The 26,948-nt window shown below is 46.1% G+C and overlaps 1 protein-coding gene across 2 annotated transcripts in view; it reads left to right on the forward strand.

Annotated features, from left to right (window-relative positions):
* GPR174 (G protein-coupled receptor 174) overlaps window positions 1–26,948 on the forward strand; it is a 47,209-nt gene that overhangs the window by 14,638 nt on the left and 5,623 nt on the right. The window contains exons 2-3 of one of the 2 annotated variants that reach the window (XR_003567074.1): window positions 5,274–5,512; window positions 23,098–25,913. Coding sequence is in view for 1 of the 2 variants with exons in the window: in XM_027839518.1 (XP_027695319.1) it covers window positions 23,609–24,730 (1,122 nt within the window). In the remaining variant the exon portion in view is untranslated. Of the gene's footprint in view, window positions 1–5,273; window positions 5,513–23,097; window positions 26,936–26,948 lie in introns of those variants that run through there. The other variant, XM_027839518.1, reaches the window with a different exon arrangement.

Below are 26,948 nucleotides of genomic sequence, written 5' to 3' on the forward strand. Positions count from 1 at the left end.
TTTTTTTTTTCTGTTAGCTGAAAGGTTTCTTTCAGCATACAGGGACAGCACACTTGGCAAGACTTATGGTGGGGGATGCCAGGGAGGGACCAAATGGTTAAAAGGTTTGCAGCTGGAGGAGCAAGGAGGATCATGGGAGCATGGTTAATCCATATGCAGGAGATTTGAGAGCCAAGTGCTGTTTATGGTCTTTATGGTCTTGAATTTTCCAAATAGCACATTGAGGGGCCCCGGGTTGTTCCGGATTAGAGCTGGACTTTTGCCCTCACCCTGGTAGCCCAAGCCCTTCTGCAGAGCTGAATAGTTCCTATACAAGGAACACTTGGCATTTTCCAGTTTGAGTGTTTTCCCCACAATCTAGCATGATCAAATGCTTCTGCAATATTCCAAGCTCCTCAAAGACAAGGGCTGTTTCATTTCTGCCTCTGTATCCCCAGTGCCCAGCCTGGTGCCTGGCACATAGCAGGTACTTAATAAGGGCTTGTTGGATTGGATTGGGTTGCATCTACAAGCTCAGTGATTGATATGAATGTGCCTCTAGATACAGATCACAATCAATCCATCCCTTTGCATCTTGGGTGACTTTTGTCCATATCCTCATAGAAGTCCTATGTAGGAGGTCCACTCAACCTTCCAGAGGACTGCCTCTGAGTCTTTTTACCACTCTGTGGGTCAATACTGTTATAGCTCAATTCCTCTATTGGTATGTCCACTCATTGGCCATTGGGGAAGGGAAGGGAAGAGGAACAAGAATTTATATAGCACCTACTATGTGCCAGGTACTGTGCTAAGAATTGTACAGATATCTCATTTGATTCTCATAACCTTTGGAGGCAGATGCTATTATTATCCCCATTTGACAGTGAGAAAACTGAGCCAATTAGAGGTTAAATGACTTGCCCAGAGTCAAAAAGCATATGTGTTAACTTCTGATGCCAATCCCAGGTCCACTCCCTATCCCTATGGATAAATAAATATATTTGGCCTAGATTTGGGTTTTCTTCAATGAACATGGAACCTCGTATGGAAATTCCCTTCGCTGATGCAGTAACTTCCAGTCCGAGGCAGAGGCATCAAACGTATGACCACAGACCACATGAAAACCTACATCACTCCCCCAAGTTCAGTATGGACCAGATTAAAATGTAATTGGGAAATACTGAACAAAATAAATACAAATACAATAAAACAAATATAATATCACATTTTAAGACTAAGTTCATCTTGTGCCCCATGGGGATCCTTCTGTACAGGTTAATGGCCCCCATTTCTATTTGAATTGGACACCACTGGTCTTAGAGAATTGCCTGGGACACTGAGAGATCATGTGACTTTCTCAGGGTCACACAGCCAGCACATGTCAGAGACAGGTCTTGAGCCCAGGTCCCCTCACCCCCAGGCCATGCTTCCCTTTATGCCCTAGACTCTGCCCAGAACAAGGGACAAGGTGAGTCAGAAGATTGAAGAGTAAGACACTTCTCCAAGGGCCTGGCATTTCATCAGTGTGGGCTCGGTGTGGGTACTCCCTCCCTTGGCACATATCATACCCTCCTGATGCCTTAGTAGATTATTTTCATGAATTGCTGGGCAGGGGTAGGGGAGAGGAATGACCTTCTGGTGTTGAGCCTCTTTGAGTCTAACAAGGCTGGCTCCTGGTCTGTTGCTAGAACCTTCTAGAAGCCTTTCCAGCTTGGTTGAAGCTACCAGAGTTTATGCTTCCCGGCCATATCCTTCAAGAACGTATCTTGAAGGAGGAGGTAGGTCTCCTCCCCGTTACCATGAAGCATCAGGGGAGGAGTTTAGTGGAGGCAGAGATTCACTTACTCTGTTAAAAAATGGATTGGGTGCCCAAAACCAGAACCTAGAATTTGCTATGCTGCCAGGCTCTCATCTCTAGCATCCAAACAAGAGGTAAGCCATTTTAATAGAACCATCTAAGCCAGCTAGTGGTGTTTCTTTGGTGTTTATCCAACAGCAAAGATGAATTAATACTTGACCCCATTCAGGCACTGAACTCTGTCCCTGTGAACTCTGTTCTGGATTGTGCCCACTGATCTGCTCTGCTTGGGTGGCATCTGGCCAGTCCTGGTTCTGGCCTCACACAAGGCAAGAAGAAAGAAGCATTAGGTCAGTTTCCACCTTCCCCACCTAGGCTTCCATTTCCAACCAAAATTCAAATCACAGAATTTCCAAGCTGGAAAAGGACTTCAAAGTCCCTCTCTCTGATCCAGGCAGTCCTCAAACAGCACTTGCCCCCATACCATTCTGAGCAAGTGGTCAGTGGCTGGATGGAGAGCTCACTACCTCCTGAGGCTGCCCATTCAACATTTGGACAGCTACATTGGGAAGCCTTCTTCTTACCACAAGGCTTAATTTGCCTCTTTTCAACTTCTCCCCATTGTCCCTAGTTCTGACCCTAGTCCTGTCAAATAGGCCTTGGCTAATTCCTCTTTCGTAGCGCTTCAAGTACTAGAAGACAGCTATAATGTCCACCCCAAGTCTTCTTTTCTCTGGTTGTAGCATTCCTGGTTCTTTCACTTGATGTATAACCTGGCACAAGTCACTTAACATTTCTAAGGCTCAGTTTCCTCATCTGTAAAAGAAAGGGGTTGAGATATGTGGTCTCTGAGGGTGCCTTCCAGCTCTTGATCTATCATTTTATGTGCAACCTCGGACAAGTGATCACCACCCTGGAGCTCAGTTTCCTTATCTGTAAAGGGAGGGTGTTTAGATAGACAGCCTCTGAGATGCTTTCTAGCTCCTCTTGTGGGATAGTCTCCAGGCCTCTCGCCATCCTGCTCACCCTCCCCTGGGTGGGCTCAAGTTTGTCAATGGCTTTCCTAAAATGTGTGGCCTAGAACTGACCACAGTTGGCCAGATGTGGCCAGACCAGGATGGCCCCTCCTCGGTAAACAGTCAAAGACATCCGGCCTCTCCAGACCTGGCTTCATGTTTGCTCAGTGGCTTGGGGGTCCTCTTTTGCCCCCTTTGCTGGACGTTTCTCTTAGGGTCATCAGATTTAGAAAAGAGCTTTTGTCTAGCTTGGCCTCCCCCCCCAAGGGTTTTCTGCACATCCACTTAGCAAGCACCTGCTATGTACCCATTCCTGGGCCATGTGCTGGGGAATTCAAGACAGAGAGGAGTTTGTGTTTTACCAGCTAGACTTGGCCCAGTTGGGTGTTGCCCACCCTTTCTCTCATGCCTTTTTCCTCCTCCCAGACCCACTCCCCTAATGTCATCTTCCCAGGGGTGGTAAAATCTCTTACTGAGCTTCCCCAAGTGGGCCTATCACCCTAGTATCACAATGGTGATAGGATAACTGACATCTAGGCAACCTTAATAATAAATGCTTGCTGACTTGACTTAACCTCATAACAACCCTAGGAGGTAAGGGCTACAGTTCTTGTCCCTATTCAATATTGGGAAACTGAGTCTTAGAGAATTACATTGACTTGCCCGGGATCACATAGTAGCAAGTGTCTGAGGCAAGGTTAAAAGTCAGGTCTGAAGCCAAGTCCCTCTCCCAGCCACTCTCCCAGCTCCGCTAGGCTGTCTCTCACTACTCTTCCCTGCCCTTTTCTCTCCCCAGCCTTGGATCCCATGGTCTCAGGGTCCTGATCTCTGCTTTCTAAGGTGAAATTCTTGGGGGCCTCCTGGTGACACAAAGCCTTAACCCAAATAAATGACTCTTTAATGGTAGGATTTCCAGACAAGTAGGGGAGATATTTGTGGGCATGAGGACCTTTTGGTGACCCTCCAATCAAGCCATACAGACTACTGCCTATTCTGTTTGCACGTCAGGCTGGGAATATTTGGGGTACAAAATGTATATTGTGACACAGCTGTACTGACAGGCTGCTAGGCATTAATCCACTCAATCAACAGGCAGTGAAACAGCTGTGGTCGTGAGAACTTCCTCTTAAGAAGATTCCTGACTGAGAAAACACATTTGTTGCCCTCCAGTCACAATGAGAGTTTGGGGGGGGGGCTACGGGATTCTTTTACAGTAGATCCAAGTAGCTGAGGGCCTTGTGAGTCACAAGGGATCCTCCAGCTGCCCCATGTTTGAGGACTTTACCTGTTGTCTCACCCTTCCCTAGGCACTCTCTAACCCCAAGCAGACTCCCAGAGGCAAGAGGAATTCTCTCCTCCATGTTACCCAACCTGTCCCACACTACCTCCCCTAGCCCCCTTCCATCAGAACTCTATGTGTCCATGACTGCAGAATGCAAAGGATGCAAGTATCCTGCCTGCTGGACCTGGAGTCAGGAGACCTGGCTGCCAATCCTGCCTCTGCTGGGGGAGGCAGCTGGAGAGCTTAATTCTATGATCCTTTGTTTCCCAACATGGAAACTTGGGATGTAGAGCTAGGAAGGACCTCAGAGATCATCTGAGTTTTTAGCTGAAGAAAATGAGGCCCAGAGAGATGACATAACTTAGCCAAGGTGCAGAGCTTGAATTGGAATTCAGGTGTGTCTTGAATCCAAGTCTAGTGCTCTCCTAAAGACATTGGCTCCCCTTTCTGAGCCTCAGTTTTCTCATCTGTAGAATGGGGATACTAATACACAACTTTCCTCCCAGGATGGTAGTGAGGAAATGAGGTAGGTGGCAGCTAGGTGGTGGAGTGATTAGAGCACTCCACCTGGAATGAGGAAGTTACTATTGTTGAGTGGATTTTCAGTGGTGTCCAACTCCTTGTGACCCCATTTAGGGTTTTCTTAACAAAGATACTGGAATGGTTATCCATTTCCTTCTCCAGACCATTTTACAGATGAGGAAACTGAGGCAAACAGGACTATGTGACTTGCCCAGGGTCACCCAACTAGTTAGTATCTGATATCAGATTTGAACTCAAGAAAATGAGTATTTCTGATTCCAGGCCTGTCACTCTATCCACTGCAGCGCCACCTAGCTGCCCTTGAAGGAATCTAGAGATTCTATAAATCAGAGCTAAGGAGTGAGTGCTGTCCCGGTTCAGCCTATGCAAACACATGGAGGCAAGAGATTATGTACCCAGGATGGGGAATGGCATGAAGGCCACTTGGGCTGGAACGCAGAGTGCCCAAAGTACAGCAAGGCTAGAGCCAGAGTGGAAAGGGTTGTAAAATGCCAGGTTAAGGGACCTCCTGCTGCACAACCACTGGGTTGCATCTCCTTCTCCCAGGGGTGTTTGCAGAGAATGAACCAGGCCATGATGCAGCTATAGCAGGCAGGGTGTAGATCTGCCCAGATGAAGCTCCCTGGCTCAGTGGATGTTATCTTTTCTTTCCTAGGCTTCAGAAGGGGCGCCAGAAAATGTGGAGACCCGCCCATTGTTCCTCTTCTGAAAGTGAGCATCTTTGAGCAGATGACATAGACGGTCCCCCTGTTAGCCGTCAGCTCCAGGTTTCCTTTCCTATTCCCCACATTAATGTATTTGAAAGAAGGAACATGCAGAGGGAAATGCATTGCATTCTGAGGAGGAAAATTCAAGCCCATTACTGAAGGCCTGATGATGCAACCAACAGAACTGGTATGTATGGGGCCCTGGATTGAGCAGTGGGAACTGGGTTAGCTCAAGTCTTAGGTCATCAGTGGCTCACTGATGCCCCAGAGTTGGAGGAACCGAGCAGGGGGCAGCATTTGGAGGAGGCATTGTCAACCCATTTTTGTGAGAAAGTGTTTTTATAAATGTGATCTGAGGATACCAAATACTTTCCATGAGTGTAATCAGGCCTCTGGGATTGAGACAGAGAGAGAGAAAGAGAGAGACAGAGACAGAGACAGAGACAGAGAGACAGAGAGACAGAGAGAGACAGAGACAAAGACAGAGACAGAGACAGAGAGAAACAGAGAGAGAGTCTGTTTTGGCCATCTAATTCAACTGAGCAATATTACAATACCTTATGAATTCTGGAAGTTGGATCAGAATGTTACAGACAAGCATATTTAGTCAATTCTCTGATTTTACAGAGGAAGAAATTATGAGGCCAGGGCAACCGGGACTCTGTCCCAGGCTGCTGAATTTCGAGGGTACTGATAGCAGATATAGTCACAGAACCAGAGCATCACAGAATCTGAGGACTGGAAGGGACTGGTGGCCATTTAGTCCCACCCATGATGAAAGGAATACCTGATATGAGATACTTGACAAGAGGTCATCTATTCTTCTTGATCGAGGGGGAGCCCCCATCTCTTAAGGTGATCCATTCTCCTTAGGAAGAACTCATATTGCTAGGGAGTATTTCCTGACGTTAAGCCTAAATTTTCCACTGTAACTTCTTCCCATCAATCCTGATTCTGAATCCTACAAACAGAACAAGTCTAATCTAAATGAAGCTGGCTTTCACGCCCCCCCCCCGAATTTCTCATTATCAGGCTAAACATCCTTAGTTTCTTTCACTTATCTTCTGTTCAAGACCTTTCACCATCGTGGTTGAATTTAGCCGAAAGTTAGCAAGAATAATCAGTTGGGGTAGGAGGCTAGCGGACTATGGGCTGGGGTGTTCTTCCTTCTTCCTCCACCTCACATTATTCAGCCAAGGCTTTGGGCCACTTGCCCTGGACACAGCTTGTCCTGGGGCCCCAGATGTGAAAATTTCCCGTTTTAGCTCTGTTTTGATCATTTCCAAAATCCAAGAATGAACATTTGCCATTATTGAGGCCTTGAAAATAGTTCCCAAGAAGAATAACATTGAAGGCCCATTGAACCCAACCTCCTTATTTGTAGATGGGGAAACTGAGGTTGGAAAAGTGACATTCCCAGGGTACCACAACTAATGTGTCTGAGGCAAGATTTGAACTCGGGTCTAGCATTCTATTCACTCCAACATATAGGATTTAAAGTTATAACAGAGGCCTGAGATGGAATTTAGCCTAACCTCCTCAGTTAAAAGCAACTGATTTTTGGTCACACAACTAGTGAATGATTGAATTGAGATTTGAACCAAGCGCTCTCTCCCTGACACCAGACTGCATGTTTGGAGAAATGGAAGCATGACTAGAATAACAGTGATGCACTCCTCCCTCTCCCCACCCTGGTCCTTAATCCTTGCTCAGTCCTTAAGAGGACACATTCATGCGGCTACCTTTCCATTTTCGCATATCTATTTGAAAAAAAAAAAAACTTCATATTTTACAGGCTCCCCTCATACAAGGTAAAGACCAGAGAGATTTTGTGGGGGAGGGGGAAAGGCCAAAGGGAGGGTGTTGTGACCTCTCTCAGACGATGAGCTTGCCTCCTGGGGAAATCCCCTTCCCCTCTCTGCTGAAGGGGTTTTCCTTGGGTGGGTATTTGCTGCTGCTTGTGGGCTATATGAATGGAGTAGGCGGCAAGGTTGTGGCCACAATCTAAGAGTGAGGGGGTTCATGCAAGGCAAAAGACCTGGGCTGCATAGAAAAAAAGAAGAGCTGAGAAACTGTGCCAGGGAGGAAGCAGCAGGATGGTCTGCATGTGGGGGAGGCTGTGGGGAAGGGGAGTCAAAGATGATTTCATGGTTTCCAGCCTGGGGGACTGCGAAGGCAGTGTTAGCACTGATGATAGAGCAGGGCGGGGAAAGCTATCTTAGGTTAGTCTGAAATAAACTTTGTTTTGGCTTTCTGGTTATCCATTTTCACTTCTTTGAAAGTGACTTGGATAAATATTCTTAGAACCCAACGTCCATCTTGGCCTAATCAATAGATTAGATTGGTTTGATGGTCTCCAAGCCAAGAACATACTCAGATGGGAGATGGTGGAGCTGATTGCAATCTTCATAATTACCAGGAGGGCAGCCTAGCACAGTGGGAAAAACACTGGATTTGTAGGCAGAAGACCAGAGTTAGTCCCAGCTCAACCATTTACTAGATGTGTGACTCCAAGCAAGATCTTTCCTCTTCTCTCCAAACTTCAGTTTCCTCTTTTGTAAAATGAAAGTTGAACTCAGTGACCTTTAAGAGTCCTTCCAGCTCTGACGTTTTGTCGTGTGTAATCGTTTGGTGACCACCTATCAGAAACACTAAGGCAGTCAATCTGACCCTAACTTTGGCAAACTAGTGGCATCCTAGAAATTCTGCTTCAGCAGCCCAGCTAGCTCCCAAGAGCCTTCTCTACCACCATAGGTGTTATTTGTGTTCCTGTAGCTGGAAAATGTAGGGATCCACAAGCCAATAAAACTCACTTTCTGTACTGGTACCATTTTGGCATGAGAAACACATTCCCATTTCCATTTTCCCCAGAATACACTTAGTGGAAGGAATTTTGGTGGGAGGGGCAGTAATCTGGGACAACTCATTCAAGTTGAAGATTTAAGAGGCTGGATTAGCCATCTTCTCCTAGTTACAGGGGTCTTCAGTTTTTTGTGTGTCATGGATCCCTTTGTCAATCTGGTGAAGTCTATAGACCCCTTCTCAGAATAAGATTTTTTAGATGTATAAAATAAAATACATAGAATTACAAAGGAAACTGATTATACTGAAATGCCATTCTCAAAATATTAAAAAAAAATCATGGATTACAGGTTAAAAGCATCTGTCCTAAAACCATCTTGAGAGGCCACAGGGTCTAGTGGACAGAATGCTAGATTTGGTGTTAGGAAGTTCTGGGCTCGTTCGGATTTGTTTGCTTGTTGTCTCCCACGTTAGACTTTGAGCCCCTTGAGGGCAGGGACTGTCTTTTGCCTTTCTTTGTATTCACAGCATTTAGCACAGTGCCTGGCACATAAAAGGCAGTTAATAAATGCTTATTGACTAACTGATTCAAGGCCCCCATCAGACACTTACTACTAGCTGTGTGACCCTGGGCAAGTCTCTTAATCTCTCCTGGCCTCAGTTTCTCACCTGTAAAATGAAGGGGGTTTATTCAGTGACCTCTAAGGTGCCTTCTAGCTCTCCATCTGTGGTCCTATGCTCCTGTTCTTTGGCTGGGCAACCAGGCCAGGTTTCTGTCTGGGGGAAGAGAGAAGGTACTGAACAATGAAGCTAAACAATGGGGAGATTCAGCTGCCCGGGGCCAATGTTGCCTCCATCAGTCTCCGGCCTCAACTCTCTCCTCCCCTGGGATTGGTTAAGTCATCTTTGGGTCATCGTACTGTTCTCTTGGCCCATCCTCTGGCTAGGCAAGGAGTCACTTCCTTTTATGGAGAGCAGCCCAACCCTGATCAAAGCCCTACTCTGGCTTCGAGGTGGTTTCTGTTAGTTCTTTTTAAAAATTCTATATGTTTTTACTTTTATTTTCTCTGCTCTGTCTTGGAGGTCCATGAAGGAAGTATCAATTCAAATACATTGTGACTATATATGTGTATGTATATATATATATATATGTATACACATTCTGAAGAGTCAAGAATGATTTTAAGTTCACTACTCTCTCCTCCCCCCACATTAGTGGAAGGGGATTACCCTTCTGATTTTGCAGAATAGGGGTAGTTAAGTTATATGTGCAATGAAGTCGTTCACTTTCTTTGTTGTTGTTCAGTCATTTAGTTTCAGTTATGTCCAACTCTTCATGACCCCATTTGGGGTTTTATTGGCAAAGGTACTGGAGTGGTTTGCCATTTCCTTCTCCAGATCATTTTACAGATGAAGAAACTGAGGCAAACAGGGTGAAGTGACTTGCCCAAGGTCACATACGGTTAGGAAGTGTCTGAGGCCAAGTTCGAACTCAGGAAGATGAGTCTTCCTGACACCAGGCCCGGTACTCTATCTACTGCGCCACCTATATGCCTGTTCAATTTCTAGTTAGATTCAAAAATACAAAGACCTGCTTGGAGCAGGCGGGAAACCACTTTGAAAGGGAGATTTTCCCTATATCTATTTTAAAATTTTTGCATTTTCATTCCCAATCACTCAAAGCAAGGCCTACCTGGGTTCAAATCCCATCTCTGCTACTTTGTGACCTTGGGTGAGCTACCTAAATCTGTCTGGCCTCAGTTTCTTTCTGTGTGAAGTGAAGGGGTTGGACTGGGTGACTGAGTTCTCCTCAGCTCAAAATTCTCTGATCCTAGAAGTGGGCCCACTGGGATGTCCAACTAGAAGCTCCTGGGAGGGGCCCTAATTAGTCCAATGGCATGGGGGCCAGGTCTGTGTTTATTTTTATCCCTTGGCAGATAACCATTGAGGAAAAGCAAATTTCCCAGTTAAAATGACAAGCCTAGTCAGGGAAATCGGAATGTAACCTGCTCACTGGGCGGGAAAGGGGGGAAAAAGACTCAAAAAAGGTGGCCTCTATCATGGCCCAAGGCCTCCCAAAGGCAGACAACCAGTGATTAAAACAACAGCTGGGAAGTTGCTAAATAAAGTGCAATCATGGGGTTTTACAAGAGGAATGACCTTCAAGCTGGCGACGGAGGTGCCTTTCACACTGAATACTTCTCAGGCCTAAGAATACACCGAGCTCCAAGCCTGGCGCTTGGCTATTGTCTGATGGAGAACAAAGACAACTACTCAGAGGTCTGGCCACTCCAAGGAGAAGTTCTGCTCATTAAACATTAAAAAAAAAAAGGAAGTTAAGGTAGTGCTATTATACCCAGGGTACTGCGTTGGTCCTCAGTTAGATAAGAGAGTCCCCCAGTGCATGCTGGTTCCTCTTTTGAAAAGATCACTGAACATAAGTGACTTTGGTCCAGAAAGACACAGAGAAGCTGGAAATATTGCTGGAGTCATCCTCAGTAGCAATAATAATAATAATAATGATAAAATTATAATAATAACAATAATAGCTAGTATTTATAGAGTGCTTTATGGTTTGCAAAGCACTTTCTATAGCTTATCTCATTACCTCCTCATGACAACCCTAAGAGGCAGGTGCTATTATTATCCCAATTTTATAGATGAGGAAACTGAGGCTGGGAAAATTTAGGTGACTAGCTCAGGGTTGCACAACTAAGTGCGAGAGGCAAGATTTCCACTCAGGTCTTTCTGAGTCCAAGTTCAGCACTCTATCCACTATGCCGTCTCGATATCTTGATTGGTTTCAAATATCGACACTCATTGCTTCTCATAGTCAGGCTTCTTCTAGTCTCTCTGTTCAGTTCCTGGTTGGGTGGAAGATGTCACTGTGTCCCTGCCAATTCCTAAGGTCCCCTCTTTGGGAACAGCTGAGTATGATGGCTCAAGGGCCCCACAGAAAAGACAAGGGTGGCTTAGATTTTTGCTTTTCTCAGCTAACTCCTCCACCTCAAAATGGACAGGAGGAATGACAGACATGGACAAAAGGGGAAGATACATTTCTACTTTTGGAGCCAACTGGACAGAAGCCAATGCCTTGTACCCGATGGGTTAGCCTTTCTCCTGACCTTGAGTCTAAATAATATCCAGTGACAGCTGTCCCCCTCTGGTGCCTCTGTATGGCATGGAGAGCAGCCTGGGCCCTTGAAGGCCATGCCAAGGGAGGGCAAGCTCAGGCAGGTCCTACTAAGTTGGAAAGGCTTCGAGTACAGGCCAGTGACAGACTGGTCATCTTTTGCCCAGCCTGGCAAAGTGCGCAACGCCTCGGCACCAAGTTGGCTACAGTGGGGACAGGACCTTTGCCACTGTTTGTCTTGAAGTCTGCCCATAAGTGTTCAAGGAGAAGGGCTAACGGTTGATGCCTACCCTGTATCTAGGAAGGTGGTCTATTAAAGCATGGAAAAGTTGTAAGGAGCAATTGGAAGAGAGAGTCCCCACACCAAGAAAATAATGGCTCCTGATGGCTTGAAGCAAGGGTTCCAGTGGTGCAGTGGCAAGAGGGTCAGTTTGGGACTCAGAGGACCTAAGTTCAAATCCCAGCTCAGCCACATGCTGCTTGTATGTCGCTGGACAAATCACTCTGCCTCAGCTTCCTCATCTGTAAAATGAGCAAGTTCAATTGAGGTCCCTCCAGCTCTAACACTATGATCCTATGGTGTATACAGAGCAGCAAGCTGTTGTCTTTGGGAAACTTGGGGAAAACATGGGCCTAGTGGGTGGTACCCAGTGCCCAATTTCCAGAGCCTGAGTGGGCCCTGGGATATTCAATCCCTTCCCCAGAGCAAGACTTCCTGAGGGCTGCAGATGGCTGCATCTTCTAGCCCCAGAGCCCACGAGGTACTGAGAAGAAGAGACGGGCTCCATTGGTCCAGTCATTCCCTACTTGCCCAAGACACTTTTTGGCGACATCTGCTAGGGATACAAATCCAATAAATGAAATAGTTCTTGCCCCATCCTAATGGGAAAGACGAGTACACATATAAGTATATACAGAATAAATCCAAATATAGACAAAGAAGTTAAGTGCAAGGTGGTTTGGGAGCGAGGGCAGTAGCAGGTGGGAGGGATCAGGAAAAGGCTTCATGTAGAAAATGGTGGTGCCTGAGTTACATCTTCAAGGAGAAGCTGAAGAGGGTGGGTAGGCTGAATAGTACTAGAAGACGCACCCAGCCAGTCTTTCCATGCCCAGAGCAGCTTTGGTGCCAGTGGAGAGAGCATTTGACTTGGAGTTGGAAAATCTGAGTTCAAACCCTACTTCTAACACTTACTCCCTCTGGAACTTCAGGCAAGTCACTTCTACCTCTCTGGGCCTCAGTTTTCTCATCTGTAAAATGAGGTGTGTGTGTGTGTGTGTGTGTGTGTGTGTGTGTGTGTGTGGTAGACTAGATATCTTCTGAGGTCCCTTCTAGATTTAGACTTATGAGCCTCTGGACCACTGGTCCCAGAAGTGCCTGGCCAGTGGCTTCCTAACAAGAAAGGGCCCACGTCTTCTTGGTACTCTCCACTCTTGGCACTGCCATTGAGTAGTATGTAAGCGACCAACCGGGCTGCCTACCAATAACGGGTGGTTAGTCATAGGACTCAGCTAGCTTCAGCTCTGGTTACTCAGAGGTCTCAATGATGCGGAAGATTTCTCCAAGAGCCAAAAGATGCCATTAGCAGGCACTTGGTTCCTAGAGTCAACCAGGGTTTAGTAGTAAGATCTCTGGTTCAGAATCAGAAGACCTGGGTTCTAGTGCTGACAAGCTGGTTAGAGCTGGTAAGCTGTTCACCCACCTTTCTCTCCTTAAGCCTCAATTTCCCTAGATTGAGGCAGCTGTGGTATAATAGAAAGGACATTGGTTTTGGAATTAGGAACCCAGAGTTGGAATCCCCTCCCATCTCTGCTACTTACTCTCTGTGTGACCTTGGGAAATCTGCTTCCCCTCCTTGGGTCTCAAGTTCCCCATTTGTAAAAATGAAAGCATTGGATTAGAAAACCTCCACTGTCCCTTCCAGCTTTAATATTCACTTTCCTTGGCAGCAAATGAGCTGACCCTTTAGAACCAGGGTGCTTTGAGAAGGGGCACTTGAGGCTTGGAGTCCTGTCTCATAATGGGGCCCGCCCATGCCTGAACAAGAATCCCCTCACATCATAGCAACAAATAGTCAGCCAGTCTTGGCCTAAAGACCTGCGGGGAAGCCCCCCCACCCAAATCTTTAGGCATCCTGTTTCCTGTTGGCACAGCTCTTCTTGTTAGGAAGTTTTCTCTCACATCATACCTAGATCTGCTTCTCTTCAGATTCTACTCATTGATCCTTTTTCTGCCCTCTGGGACCAAATGGAACAAACATAGCCCCTCTTCCACATGACCGTCCTTCATATCTATGAAGACAGTACTCGTCTTCCCTCATCCCACCCAAGTCTTCTCTTCCTGAGGCCTTCCACCAACTCTTACATGGCCTAGGCTCAAGGTCTTTCCCCTTCCTGGTTGCCCTCCCTGGATGCTCTCCAGAGCATCAATGTCCCTCCTAGGCTGTGGCACCCAGAGTTGAAGCCAGCCCTCCAGCTGTGGTCTGCCCAGAGCAGCAGAAGACAGCCGGACCATCAGCCTGGACACTGAGCCTCTCGGAATGCAGCCCAAGGGGGCATTAGCATTTTTGGCTGCCACCCTCACACTGTTGACTCAACGAGCCAGCCTAGGGCTGGCATCTGTTCCTCTGGGTGAATGTAAGGCCCTGTGTTTCCTCTCTCGGGGTATTTGCATTTCAAGGCTGTCTCATGGAATGAATGGCTTTGTCCCCAGGTAAAAAAAAATTCAAGCCTCAGTGAACAGGTGGAGGGAGGCATGAGAGAGGGGACAAGAGGGGCTTTGGGGCCCCTGAAATCCCACCAGGAGACAGCTGCCTGATCTGCCTCATTCTCAAGCTGGCTCTTGGAGAAGAACACCAAAGACTGCTTCCATTGTTGGGGTTTTTGCCTCATCTCCTCTGCCCTTTTAGCTCCCAGCTCCAGTGTTCCAGCTTATTTCTTCCAACCCTGAGACCTGCAGCCAGAATGTAGGGCCCAGAGCACTGGACCTGTCCTCAGGAGGCCCGGCTTCTAATCTCACTTCTTATTTATTAGCCAGGTGATTACCAGCAAATTATTTTACCTCTCAAAGCCTCAGTGTCCTCGTCCGTCAAATTCGGGTAGTTAACACCAGGTCTGAAGACCCAGGAGCAGGCATCGGATGTGGTGAATAACTGTAAACTTGACCAAGACCCTGAAAAAGACAGTGGTCTTCTGTGGGCATGAGTTTGCTACTGTGTTCATTGTGATGGGCATCGGTGTAGAGTGAAAAGCACCTTGGACAAAAGCACAGAAACTTGTGACCTTGGGCAAGTCATTTCTCATTTTGTTCCTCTGTGAAATTGAATTTATCTGTTCTTGGTCTACCAACCCCACAAGCTGGATGGGGAAAAACTGGGCCATATCATGTAAAGTACTAAAGAAATGTCCATTAACACGGCTATTATTTCCAAGGCCCCTTCCAGCTCCAAATCCTCCACTTACCTGAGTGAGGTTCCCACTGAGTAGCAGATGGGTCCTATAACTCCAAGAGTGCAGGCCTCAGAAGGCCTACAGAAAGGTAAAGCCTACCAACAGGGCTCGATTATCTTGGAACCAAGTCTATTTTCTATAAGTGTGAAAGCTCATAACTTCCCCCCACCCCCAGATCCCCCTTCTTGTCCAAACGTTCCAGTCTGGCCCCAAACATAAAGCCAGCATTCAAGAGGGCTGAGGACAGGAAATATGTACACTTTCCCCACTGTAAACAGACCTTGTGATCTTTACATCAGCTTCTCCAAACTGAAAAGGCTGGAATCTTGAAACTTAAAAGGGGCAGACAAGGTGAGCTGTCCTCGAAGAAGAGAGTATTCATTACAAAATTTGGTGTGTATACAACACACACACACACACACACACACACACATACACACACACACATAAGTGCAATGGAGCAAGTCGCTGGGGTTTGAAAATATGGTGTGCCTCGACAAGCAAATATTTAGCTACCTTTAGTATTAATCTATCTACCTCAGTGTCTTATAGGCCGACCTCAGTACTTTCCCTGGCATGTCAGTGATGCGTAAAAAGAGGAGAAAAAAAAAAAAAACTAGTCATGGCAGTGTGATGAAAGGGAAAGGACACTGTCCAGAGAGGCTCTGCTCCTACTTAGTAGCTGTGAGGCTCTAGCCAAGTCCTGTAGGTCTCTTTGGTCTCAGTTTCCCCCTTTGTCAAATAAAGGGAGGTGAACTGGATGGTCTCTAAAATCCCCCCTCCAGCTCTAAGCCATGGCACCTCATCAGTGGAACATAAGCCTTCAATCCTGAGCTGCCTTTGAAGCTTACAGACAGAGGTGCCCCAGGCCCAAAAGAGAAGGTAACCTCCCAAGGCTGCTCAGCTCTACTAGACTGCACCATCCCCAAAGAGGAGAGCCTTGCCATCAAGGTCTTAGGATCGTAGGATTGAGCTCGAAGGGACTTCAGGGGTTATCTAGCTCAACTTGTTTTACAAATAGGGAAACTAAGCCTCAAGGAGGTTAAGCGACTAACCCAAGGTCACACGAGTTGTAAGCATCAAAGGTGGGGTTTGACCCTAGGTCTTCTGACCCCAGAGTCAGTGTGCTTTCCACTCTAGTACAGTGGACTTTCAGGTCCCAGAGCTGAGTTTAGAGGCAATCCGAGAAAATAATCTAAACAGAGCCCTATCTTGTGACTCAGTGATGGGGAATGAGGGCGGGGAGAGGGGGGGCAGGGTCTGTGTAAGAGGAAGCCTCACCATTCTCCTTCCAAACCCACCCCTTGCTTTTTTTTGAGTCCCCTGTCAACTTCTTGGGGGTGACTTTCCAGGAAAACGAGCAGCTTATGGTCAGATTCATGCCAGCGCCAATTTCCAAGTCCCAACAACTTCTGGTGCCCAGTCATGGCAGCCTCCCCAATATCACTTGCTCTGCCATGGTTGGAAAATAGATCCTGCAAGGGTAAGGCAGCCCGGCACCACTTTGCCTAACAATGCCAGACTGAGGAATGACCTCGTCATGGGCTTCAAGTGCAATAAGGCTCATGACACCAAGTGGAGTGGCCAGATGTACTCTTTCTCTCCCGGAGGAGGAGGAGGAGGAGGGAACAAGAGGAAATGGCTTTCGCCTGTAGCCAGTGGAATGTAGATTAGCCACATGGAAGACCTTCCGGTCCGACAAGGGCCGCCTTGACAATACTGTATTGTTTGACCTCCAACTTTTTCGTCCTCTTTCCATTGCTCCATGGGGCCCTAGAGGAGGTGTTAAAAATAATACTGGCTGGGAACCTGCTTGGGTTTGACCATTGGCCCCCAGTTGGGAGGCTTGGGCCGAGAAAGGCAGCACAGACCTGTTTGAACAAACACTGCGATGACCCCGTGAGCGGGGCAGAGCTGGTTAACTCCCAAGGAGGCATGGTCTGGTTAATTGCTTCCCAGGCTGTTTAGGCGCCATCCTGTACACACTGCCTCGGGGCTGTTTTAACTGCTGGAATGGGTTTCCAAGAAAAGATTGTGTGAGCTATCCCTCCCAGGGATCTCGAAAAGGGAAAAAGCTGTGCCCTCCAATCTGTAGAAGTGACCAAGGTTAACGGGCAGCTCTGTCTGAGGTCAAGGGTCAGGACTAAATACTCTCAGAAGGTCTATTCTAGCTCTCTGATTGTGGGATTGCATAGAAGGTGTAGCTCTGGGGATGAATGAAGGATGTTGAATGCTAATCAATCAACAATCCTCTGGCTTTGCTGGGGCATGTGATAGGTAGCTTACTCACAACTGGAAGAGTGACTTTGTTCAGCAAAGCTTATGGGGTGGATTAAGCCCCCTGGCCAGAAAGGTCCCTCTGTTACACTAATTCTTGGCTCAATGAAGCATCAATCCTTCATATCCAAGTGGTATTTCAACTTGATCCAGCAGAGCGTCCATTCAGTATATGCTGCAAAATTATTTTATTACCACATATCTTCATTGGCAAGAGGTGGAAATGGGGCAGACAGCATTAGTTACCCATTTCATTGGGTTTCGAGTCACAGGGTGAATAGGTAAATGGTTAACTCTATTACAAACAGAGGCCTTCCCATGGAAAATTCTCATCCCCACCCCCACTCCTTCATTTCTCCTCTTCAAATTATTCATAGTATGTTAAAGCTGGAAGAAATCCTAGGGATCCCTTGAGCCTTCCTTTGCCACAGAAGGAAAACTGAGGCTCAGAGAAGGTAAAGACTTGTCCAAGGTCAAACAGGAAGTAGCAAAGCCAGCATTCAAACCCAGGGGCCATTGACAGTGTGGGTATGTTGTAGAGGGCATTCTTTGTCAGGCTTGGGTTGGACTCAGTGGCCACTGAGTTGCTGGAATTCGGGCCCTCCAACGTCAGTGCTATCCCTCCTATATCACAGCTGGCTCCCTATTAGCTCTGAAGCAAGAAGGAAAACTCCTTTTGCTATAAAGGAAATTTCCCTAAAGAAAATGTTTATCTTGCCACTCTTACCTCCTCTTACACTTACCTCTTACGTGTACACACACAAACGGAACATAGCCTCGGTCCTGTGTGGCATTCTTCTTTGTAATTTGGGGACATCATGCCAAGATTTTTAAGGAAAGAAAGCAAAACAAGAGGGCAGAGTTGGCCAAACAGTAGATCGGCACATGCTGGCCAATTCCAAAGCCTTCCTGGAGCAATCCCCAAGACAGATGCTGATGCCACAGATCTCTTTCCGCCAGGTCGAGCTTTGCCATGATTCTCACATCCAGGATGCTAGTCCCCCACTCTTCTCAGAGACTTTACTGACACCCTCTTTCTGCTCCCTCAAGATGATCCTAATCAACCTCCTTGACAGAAAGAACTGGTCTCATTTTTGTCCCTGTATCCCTAGCACCTAGCTCAGAACCTGGGACCTAATGGGATTGATTGAAAATGAAAAATAGCTTTGTTTTTTCTTTCTTGGCTGAAAATAAAAATTTTTAAATTATGAGCACTTGACAGTCATCAACGAACATGAACATTTCCATTTACAAAAGACTGAAAAAGGACTGCAAAGGAAATTGAATGTACCACGTCCAGTTTGTCTCCATTTTAAGCTTCCACCACATGTAACATGGTAATTCCAGCACTGCCCTCCTTATGTCCCTTCATGGACTTCTCTTCCGTATATTTTGATAACATTTCATTGATGCTCTTTTCTTCCTTTTCTTCTTTGTTTTTAGTCTCATTAGCACTACCCCCACTCCCCAAATACTTTTTTTAAAGGTTTAGAAACCCCCTCAAATAAGCTCCTTGGTTTAGCAGATGAATGGAGTGTTGCTCACTTCTCGGGACCATCTGTTTGAGAATAAAAATACAGGTATTGGGTGGTTTTTCTCTTTCACATTCAGCACGTTCAGTTTCATGCATTTAGAGTTGGAAGAGGCATCAAGTCCAGATGGTGAGATTGAGAAGAGAGAGAAAGTGACCTTCCCAAAGATCCACAGCTAGTGAGTGCCAAGATTCGCACCCAGGCCTGGCACTGTACCCTGGTGCCCCTGAGAAATTAAATTGAGTCCCCAGATACAGGATCCAGCATTTTTCTGTGCTAGTTTGTCCAAGGGAATGCAAGAGTTGACCCAATTCTGCTACTGCTAGAAAACTGTCACTTCCCAGGCAAAGTGAAAAGGAGAACGTGGAAGTCCTGACAGGGATGGCCTTGGCACAGGCAGCTAACCTGTTGGGTTGGGGCAAACAAGCCCTTCACTTTTTCATATCCAGTAGGAGGGTGGGAGAGTGTCCCAATGAGCCAGGGAGTTGTCACGGAATCTCAGAGCTGGATGGAACCTCCAAAGGTCATCGAGTCCAACTCATACCTGAACCAGAATCTTCTCTACTACTCTTTATCGGCCTAGCCTTTCAAATTCTCCAGTTTAGCCCCCATCCATCCATCCATCCATCTTTCAAGTCTTCTCTAGGCAAAACAGCCCCAGTTTCTTCAACTGCTCCTCTATGGCATGGTCTCAAGGCTCAAGCCCTTACGTTTATTCTAAATAAATATCTTGGTTCATTTCGTGAGGGTCGTGGGGGTCACCTCAATTGCTAACAGCTATGCTGGCCTCACAAATAACCAAAAGGTACATTAATGTTTAAGCCAACACATCTTATGTTGGCATGTAGACATCACCTGTGCCTGAGTCCCTGCATCTATAAAACTCCAATATTAATGCCTACTTTCTGACTGCTTTGCCGGGGTCTTGTTGAAGGTTAAACAAAACCATTCATTTTAAGGCACTCAGTAAATAAAGAACTACTTGGTATTTGGGGATGAGGCTAGGCCAAGCCCCTGCTGGGCATAAGGTGAAGAATGACCGGACTCCTGTCTCCTTCCCCCAAAATATTTCTGCTCCCCACACCTAGCTTGTTATGGTGCCTGAAAACCCACCATTCAAGATATTCATTCCTGTAGTAAGAATTTTTCAGACCCTATCAAAATGCAAATTTTTCCTTGGGAGCAAAACCTTTTAACCAGGTAGGAACCAGGCTCTGAAGGAACCCATGGTGGTATAGGGGAAAACATTCCTAATCACGGGTCAGAAACCTGATATTCAAAGCCCTTTGGCACTCAACATTTCAGGGCCTCTAGAAAATGAAGGGGTTAAAGCAGATGAGCTCCTGGGCTCCTTGTGGCTCTAAATCTCTGACCCAATGAATGGGAAGACAGAATTGATATCTAGGGGTGTAGGGTAAGGAGGAAAGGGAAGGTAGAAGACAAGGATAAACTTTGCCAGTTTTGCAGCTTTGATGAAGGGTGCCCTGCTTCAGGAAAACCCATTCTGTTCCTTCCTAACACAGTAGAGAGAGGCTGCCCTAGACCTGGGGGAGAGGCAGCAAGCAGAGCATAGTGGAAATAGTGCTGGACCTAGCTTCAGGAATACCATGGGTTCAGCCCCCAACTGACAGTTACTGTGTGACCACAGACAAGTCAGTTAATCCCCTCAAGCCTCAGTTTCTTCATAAATGAGGACCCTAGAAAAGGGCAAGCATTACACCTGTGCCAGCCTGTCTCCGAGTAGCTATGAAGATCAAATGAGCTAAAGCACATAAAGTGTCTTGCAGTGCCTAAAGCCCTATGTAAATGTCAGCTATTATTACTGCTCAACCTTTCTAATCAGAGCCATCTGTAGGGTATGTCCAATTAGGGTCAGAGGAGAGAGGACACTGTGGCTATTTCAGATAGCTAGGATGACTCCGAGAAGGAGGTAACTCTACCAGCTGGTGCTAAAAATGATCCAAGCCTCTCATGCACACATTCAGGCCATATAGGGAGGAACTTGTCTCCTGGACTAGGGCAGAGTGCTAGGGATCTTAGGAACCACCATTACTAGTCCTGACCTTGAACAGGTCCGTTGACTTCTCTGTCCTTCAGTGTTCCTATCTGTGAGGTGCATGGCCCTGTGACCCAGGCTTTCACCTCAAAGACTTCCAAAGCTTCCTCCAAAGCTCAGCTCAAATATTACCTCCTTTTGGACACCAATTCGGATTCCTACAGTCATTAGTACCCTCTCTCTTCCAGTTTTTAACTAGTTGTCCAAAGACCATTGAATCGTACACGAGTCAAGTTCAGAAAGTTCATTCTGTCCTTGATCATTGGTGAAATTAGGTGTCCAGGGTGACAGATGGTACCTTGGAACCAGGGGTTCCTCGGCTCTTTCAAATGAGGAAGTCACTTAAGGGTCCCAGTTGCAGCCAGGGGCCCAGCTATAGCCCTTGGGTTAATAATCCCATTGAACCAGAGCATAAGTCAATTTAAGTTATACTTTAGAAGGCTTGGGTGAAGAGATCAATAAATATTAATAATTAACAGTCATAACTGCTGACCACAGCTCAGTCTGAACCAGCTTCAGTCCTTGGGGGATTTTTGGCCAGCTTGGCAGGCTGTGTTTTGGTCCATTTTTGTTTTAGTTGCAGAAGCAGCTTTGGATTTATGAGGGAAAACTCTGGAGAGCAAGGGGAAAAAAAATATGCCTCCCTATTTGAATGGGGACGCTTCCTTCAAATCATTATCTCATTCAGGCTGAGTCCCTTACAATGTGGATGCTTTCCTGAGGAAGGAAAGTCTCAAAGAATAGTGGCCCGCCCTAGAAAACCAGCTCCATAGTCTTTTGTCTACCTTAAAGATAGATAAGGGACTGTTTATGTTCACCTTAGCTCCGATGGTGAGGAGAGTTTTCTTTATTCAAAAGTGCTTGGAGTCATAGTTACTCACTGTTAAGTCCCCTTTTCCTTGAAGTAGGTTTACCAGGAGGGTGGGGAGGCAGCATTTGAGGCAGCAGATTTCCTAAGGAGAAGCAACCAGCTCTCCTGGTGTGTAGCCCTTGCAGCACAACTTCTCTCTGAAAAGAAGGGCCCATGTGCATTTTGGAGAACGCTCTCACTGTTACCAGTATATGCATGGTATCCCCAGGATACAGAGACCTACCCTCTACTTTCAAGCACACACTTCACAATGTCTAGGGGAAATGGGAATGTTTCATTCAAAGGGGGAAAGCAAGTCAGAAACCTGTGAATGAGGAATGATGAGTCCCCAAAATCTTGGTAAAATATCTGCATAAAGAGCCCTTCCTCCCCCAAAAGTCCTGTTGGCTTGGGGTTGGAGGGATGGTGGCATCTCTCTCTCTCTCTCTCTCTCTCTCTCCAACTTCTTCAATTCAAATTTCACAGCTCATATCTCTGTGGCCAGGTCAGGGCATGTTTTGTTTTGAAAGCACTTTTGACACCATCTCACCAGTTCGAGATAAAGTCAAAACAGTCAAAGTCCTTTGTTTTCCCCCATCTTGCAACTGCTTGTTCCCCATAAACCTTTCCTATTTTCTTTCTTCTTCAGTCTTTTCTTGTTGCCAGCCTTACCCATCGCTATGAACATCCCTTAAAGTCAATACTTTATTTTCTCAAAACTATTTAAATAGGGAAAAGTGAAGGAGATAGACTACATACATAAACTAGTACAAGAGAAGGGTGCAGGGGATGGGAGCTTCTGGTGGGGTTTTGAGGAGTAGGGTGGAGGGGATGAGACTGGGAAAGGTGAATGAAACCAGAAAGGATATGCGTCTAATCACAGAAGGGGGAACCAATTGCGGGACTGTAGCTGAGAGTACCACAAAGGAGACGGATGTGGAAGGAAATTGGGGGTAGGGTAAAGCATGAGCAAAGAGAAAGAGGCAAGAGTGAGCAAGGCAGATGTCTATGTCTCTAGTGCCCAGCACAGTACTTTTCACTTAGTAGGTGCTTAATAAATGTGTTTAGTGAATGGCAGAGCCTGTTTCGGAACCATTAGGAGCTTGGCTTAACACAGGCAAAGTGGGAATGTGTGGAATAGTGGGAGGTAAGGTTGAATTGGCAGGGTCAGGGCATATGAGGAGGAGACTTGACAGCCAGGCAGAGAGAGGGCTCGCTGAATTAAGCAAGAGGGAACGACTTTTGGTGAGAATATCAAGATGGAAGTGGTGTTTGAGGAAACAAAGTCCTTTGGGAGGGGAAAGACGTAAAGGCTATTCGAGTAATGTGGCAATGCAGTGAGGAGGGCCTGGGCCACCAGGGAGGACAGGTTTGAGAAGGTGACATTTTGAACAAAGAACCAAAGAAGATTGAAGACGTGGAAAGAACACTGGATTAGGAGTTACAAGAGCTGGGTTCTAGTCCTACCTCTGTGGTTTGCTAACTGTGTGACCTTGGGAAAATCATTTGCCCGCTATAAACTTCAGGTCCCTCATTTACAGAATCAGTGGATTGGTACCTTCCAGTTCTAGTATCCCACAATTGACCTGTGTTCCCTTGGAGAACCCTTTTCCTCTTCTACAAATGGTCCTCACAATGATTCCATGTTTTGTTTTGTTTTCTCTTTTCCTTGCAGTGTTGTTCATCACTCCTGGTTTCAAGCCTTAAAGGCTCCGTGTAGAAAGCCCCAGAGAAATGACCTGGACAAGTTAATTTGCTCTGACGCGTGATGGACAGACCCTTCTCCCACTTCCCCAAACCAGTATCCAATATGGTATTTTTCTCCAGTATGATCACAAACAACTCAGTTCTTTTAAGAAACTTGGGGGTCTCCCAGAGAGTCCTAAGAGAGCATCCCACCACTGTACCACATGATAATACCTGCCAAGAGATATCTGTCACCATGTGGGGCTTGGAGGAGTCCTTACGGGATACATTCAGAATCTTACAAAGAGGGAACCAAAAGTTATAATGTCCCAGAAGGCCTTGCCACCATAGCAGCAAGAAGGGAAGCCCATAGATGTTTGTCAGGGGCTCGTACAGACTACACTTTCATATCCATGAATACTGAATGCTAATCCAAGGCAAATGTCCACATAATTCTATGAAAGGTGCCCAAATCATGTACGGGGGCTCAAGCAGAAGCAATGAAAGGAGAACATTATTCTATGCCTTTAGGTTTCCCAACCCATCCATTATCTGTCACTGAACACACTCTGCAGTTGGCAGTGGACTTAGGCGTTGACCGGAGGGAGTCTCTGGAGAGAAACATGAGTAGTAACAATTCATGTACCCTAGCAGATATAGCCAACACAGATTTTCGCTACTTTATTTATGCGGTCACGTACACAGTCATCCTGGTGCCTGGTCTCATAGGAAACATACTAGCTCTCTGGGTTTTCTATGGCTATATGAAAGAAACCAAGCGGGCTGTGATCTTCATGATCAATTTGGCCATCGCAGACTTATTGCAAGTTCTCTCCCTGCCCTTGAGGATCTTTTACTACCTGAATCACAACTGGCCTTTTGGGGAAGGCCTCTGCATGTTTTGCTTCTACCTGAAGTACGTGAACATGTATGCCAGCATCTACTTCTTGGTGTGCATTAGTGTGCGGCGGTTCTGGTTCCTCATGTACCCCTTCCGCTTCACCGACTGCAAGAGGAAGTGCGATCTGTACATCAGCGTAGCTGGCTGGCTCAGCATCTGCCTCGCCTGCCTCCTTTTCCCCTTTCTCCGGACCAACCACGAGAAGGCTAGCAACCGGACCAAGTGCTTTGTGGATCTGCCCACCAGGAACGTGAACTTGGCGCAGTCCATCGTCATGGTGACAGTGGGGGAGCTGGTGGGCTTCATCACCCCTCTCATCATTGTTCTCTACTGTTCCTGGAAGACGGTGCTATCGCTGAAGGAGAAGTATCCAGTGTCCCAGGACCTCGGGGAGAAGAAGAAGGCTCTAAAGATGATCTTAACCTGTGCAGCGGTTTTCTTGATTTGCTTTGCACCCTATCATTTCAGCTTTCCTTTAGATTTCCTGGTCAAAGCCAACAAAATCCAAAGCTGCAGGGCCCAGAAGGTGATTCTGATATTCCACTCGGTGGCCTTGTGCCTGGCGAGTCTGAATTCCTGCCTGGATCCCGTCATCTACTACTTCACCACCAATGAGTTTCGGAGGCGGCTGTCCAGACAAGATTTGCAAGACAGCATCCAACTGCATCACAAAAATTATACGGGCAGCCACACCTCAACAGTGGGGTCGAGCCTATGTTGAAATCTGAATGCTTGTACTGACTGAAAGCTCAAAGATTAAGACAACTTTTCAGCACCCCAACCAGGGAAACTACAGCAACCACACATGTGCTGGGGCCTTCCTGGTTATGTCCTAGCCCGTCCACGTGGGTGCTTTTAGATCCAAGTGTTGGCTTCCATTCAGGGCACAGTACTCTTTCCATCACCAGAGTTGGCCTGGCAACTCGTTACATTGCCCGTCAACTCTCTGTAACCTCTGTGCCGACAATAGCCATTGTTCAATGGCTTGTCATTCATGTCATTCAAGAGTCAGCAGAGGGTGGTTGTGCCATTGGCAGAATGATTTTCTTTTACATCAGAATTGTTTCAAAAGCTTAATTCTACCACATTAGGCCATGAGGCTGTTTGGATTCAAATGCAGTACAATTGTCCAGTTACTCTACCAAACATGGGTGAAGTATAGTATTATATTGGTGGGAAAGGCAGCCTTTACCAAAGTTGACCAAGTGCTGGCCTTGGAGATAGGAAGACCTGGGTTCAAATCCCAACTCTGATACTTTGTGACCCTGGGCAAGTCACTTGCCTTCTCTGACCTCTGGGCTATTCTCTGAGAAGAACATACTAAGTTATAGACAAATCTTAATCTTTGATTGAAATCACAGATTAATACACATGATATTTGTGCTATATTCTGGAAATGGATTATAACCTTTTTTCTATAATTAACTCATATGTTTACTCATTCAAATTTGGGAGCTTGGAGATCTTTGTTTTGTCCCAAACCATTTGCCCCTAACCTGTGAAGTCAGAAGCTCCATACTGCTACTTTAGGAACATGAATCCTGGCCACTGTTTTGGCTTCATAGCACAGGAAGAATCATTGATCCCATTGGAACAGCCAGCCCCAGCCATGCCCCTTGGGGAACTGTGTTCCCCATCTTTACCCCTAGCTCCTGGAAAAGACAAAGCAAGCCCCAAGAAGAAGAGTGCAGAAGATCTGTCTGGGAAGCCTGGGGCCTCCTACAAGATCTTAATGAAGAAGAAGAAGAAGAAGAAGAAGAAGAAGAAGAAGAAGAAGAAGAAGAAGAAGAAGAAGAAGAAGAAGAAGAAGATGATGATGATGATAATGATGATGATGATGATGATGATGACGAGATGCTCTCTGTAACCTGAGAGTTTACAAATCATTGTAACAACCCTGTGAGGTAGGAGGCATGTGAAAAGCAAATACAATTTGAGAACACAAGAGGCTTGTGGGTAAAGAGCAGGGCCACACTCAGGTTTGATTCCCACTCTTAACACTTCTCCAGGTGTGACCCTGGACATGTCTCTGTGTCCTTCTCTGAGGCAAGTCCCTCTCTGAGCTCCCGTTTCCTCATCTGTTAAATGGGGATAATACACTTATAGGACTGGCCTCATAAGGTTGCCATGAGACTCAAATGAGATGATGCATGTAAGGTGCATCCTTTGCAACCTTAAATTCTGTCTGAGTGTTAGCTATCACTAGCTGATATGCTACTTTTCACACCTTTTAAAAAAGAAATGTATATTTATGACATAGGAGAAAATTACTTCCTTAGAATAAGGAAGACCTGGGTTCAACATCTGTCTCAGACCCATCCTGGCTACGTGACTCTGGGCAAGTCACCTCTCAGTGGCCCTAGGGAACTAGATGAGTTCCCCATCTGCATCAATGGAGGGCAATTCCATACCAAGATTTCCCTATACTATTGAAATCACAAGTCTGGATTAAGACATATAGATATATATATATTTATGTATGTATGTATGTATGTATAACATATATATAATGGTAAATATATTCATCATCCAGAAAGACTGTGTAAAGTACCTGAGGGCTAGGTTTCATTGGCAGCACAGGGGATTGTTTGAGACATAGGAATCTATACTCATTAAGGATCATTGAAAAATCAAGTGAAATAGAAAGGAATCCAAGTATGAGACATTCATGAGACCTTTTCTTTAAAAAAGGTTTTATGAATACCTTTTGTTTTTACATCACATTCATCACCACCCCTACCAAGCAAGCCCAGTTTAGCAAAACCAACAAACATACTGATGATGTCTGATAGCGTCCTACAGTATTCTACACACATAGTCCTCCACTTCTGAATGATAGGAGGGAGGTGCATCTTCTCATCTCTTTTCTGGGGCCTAATTTTGCCATTTTGTTTATATAACATTCAGTTTTGTTGTATTCTCTCCATTTACATGATTGT

This window comes from Vombatus ursinus, unplaced genomic scaffold, assembly GCF_900497805.2.
Source record: "Vombatus ursinus unplaced genomic scaffold, bare-nosed wombat genome assembly UNPS02004691.1, whole genome shotgun sequence".
Lineage (NCBI taxonomy): Eukaryota > Metazoa > Chordata > Mammalia > Diprotodontia > Vombatidae > Vombatus > Vombatus ursinus.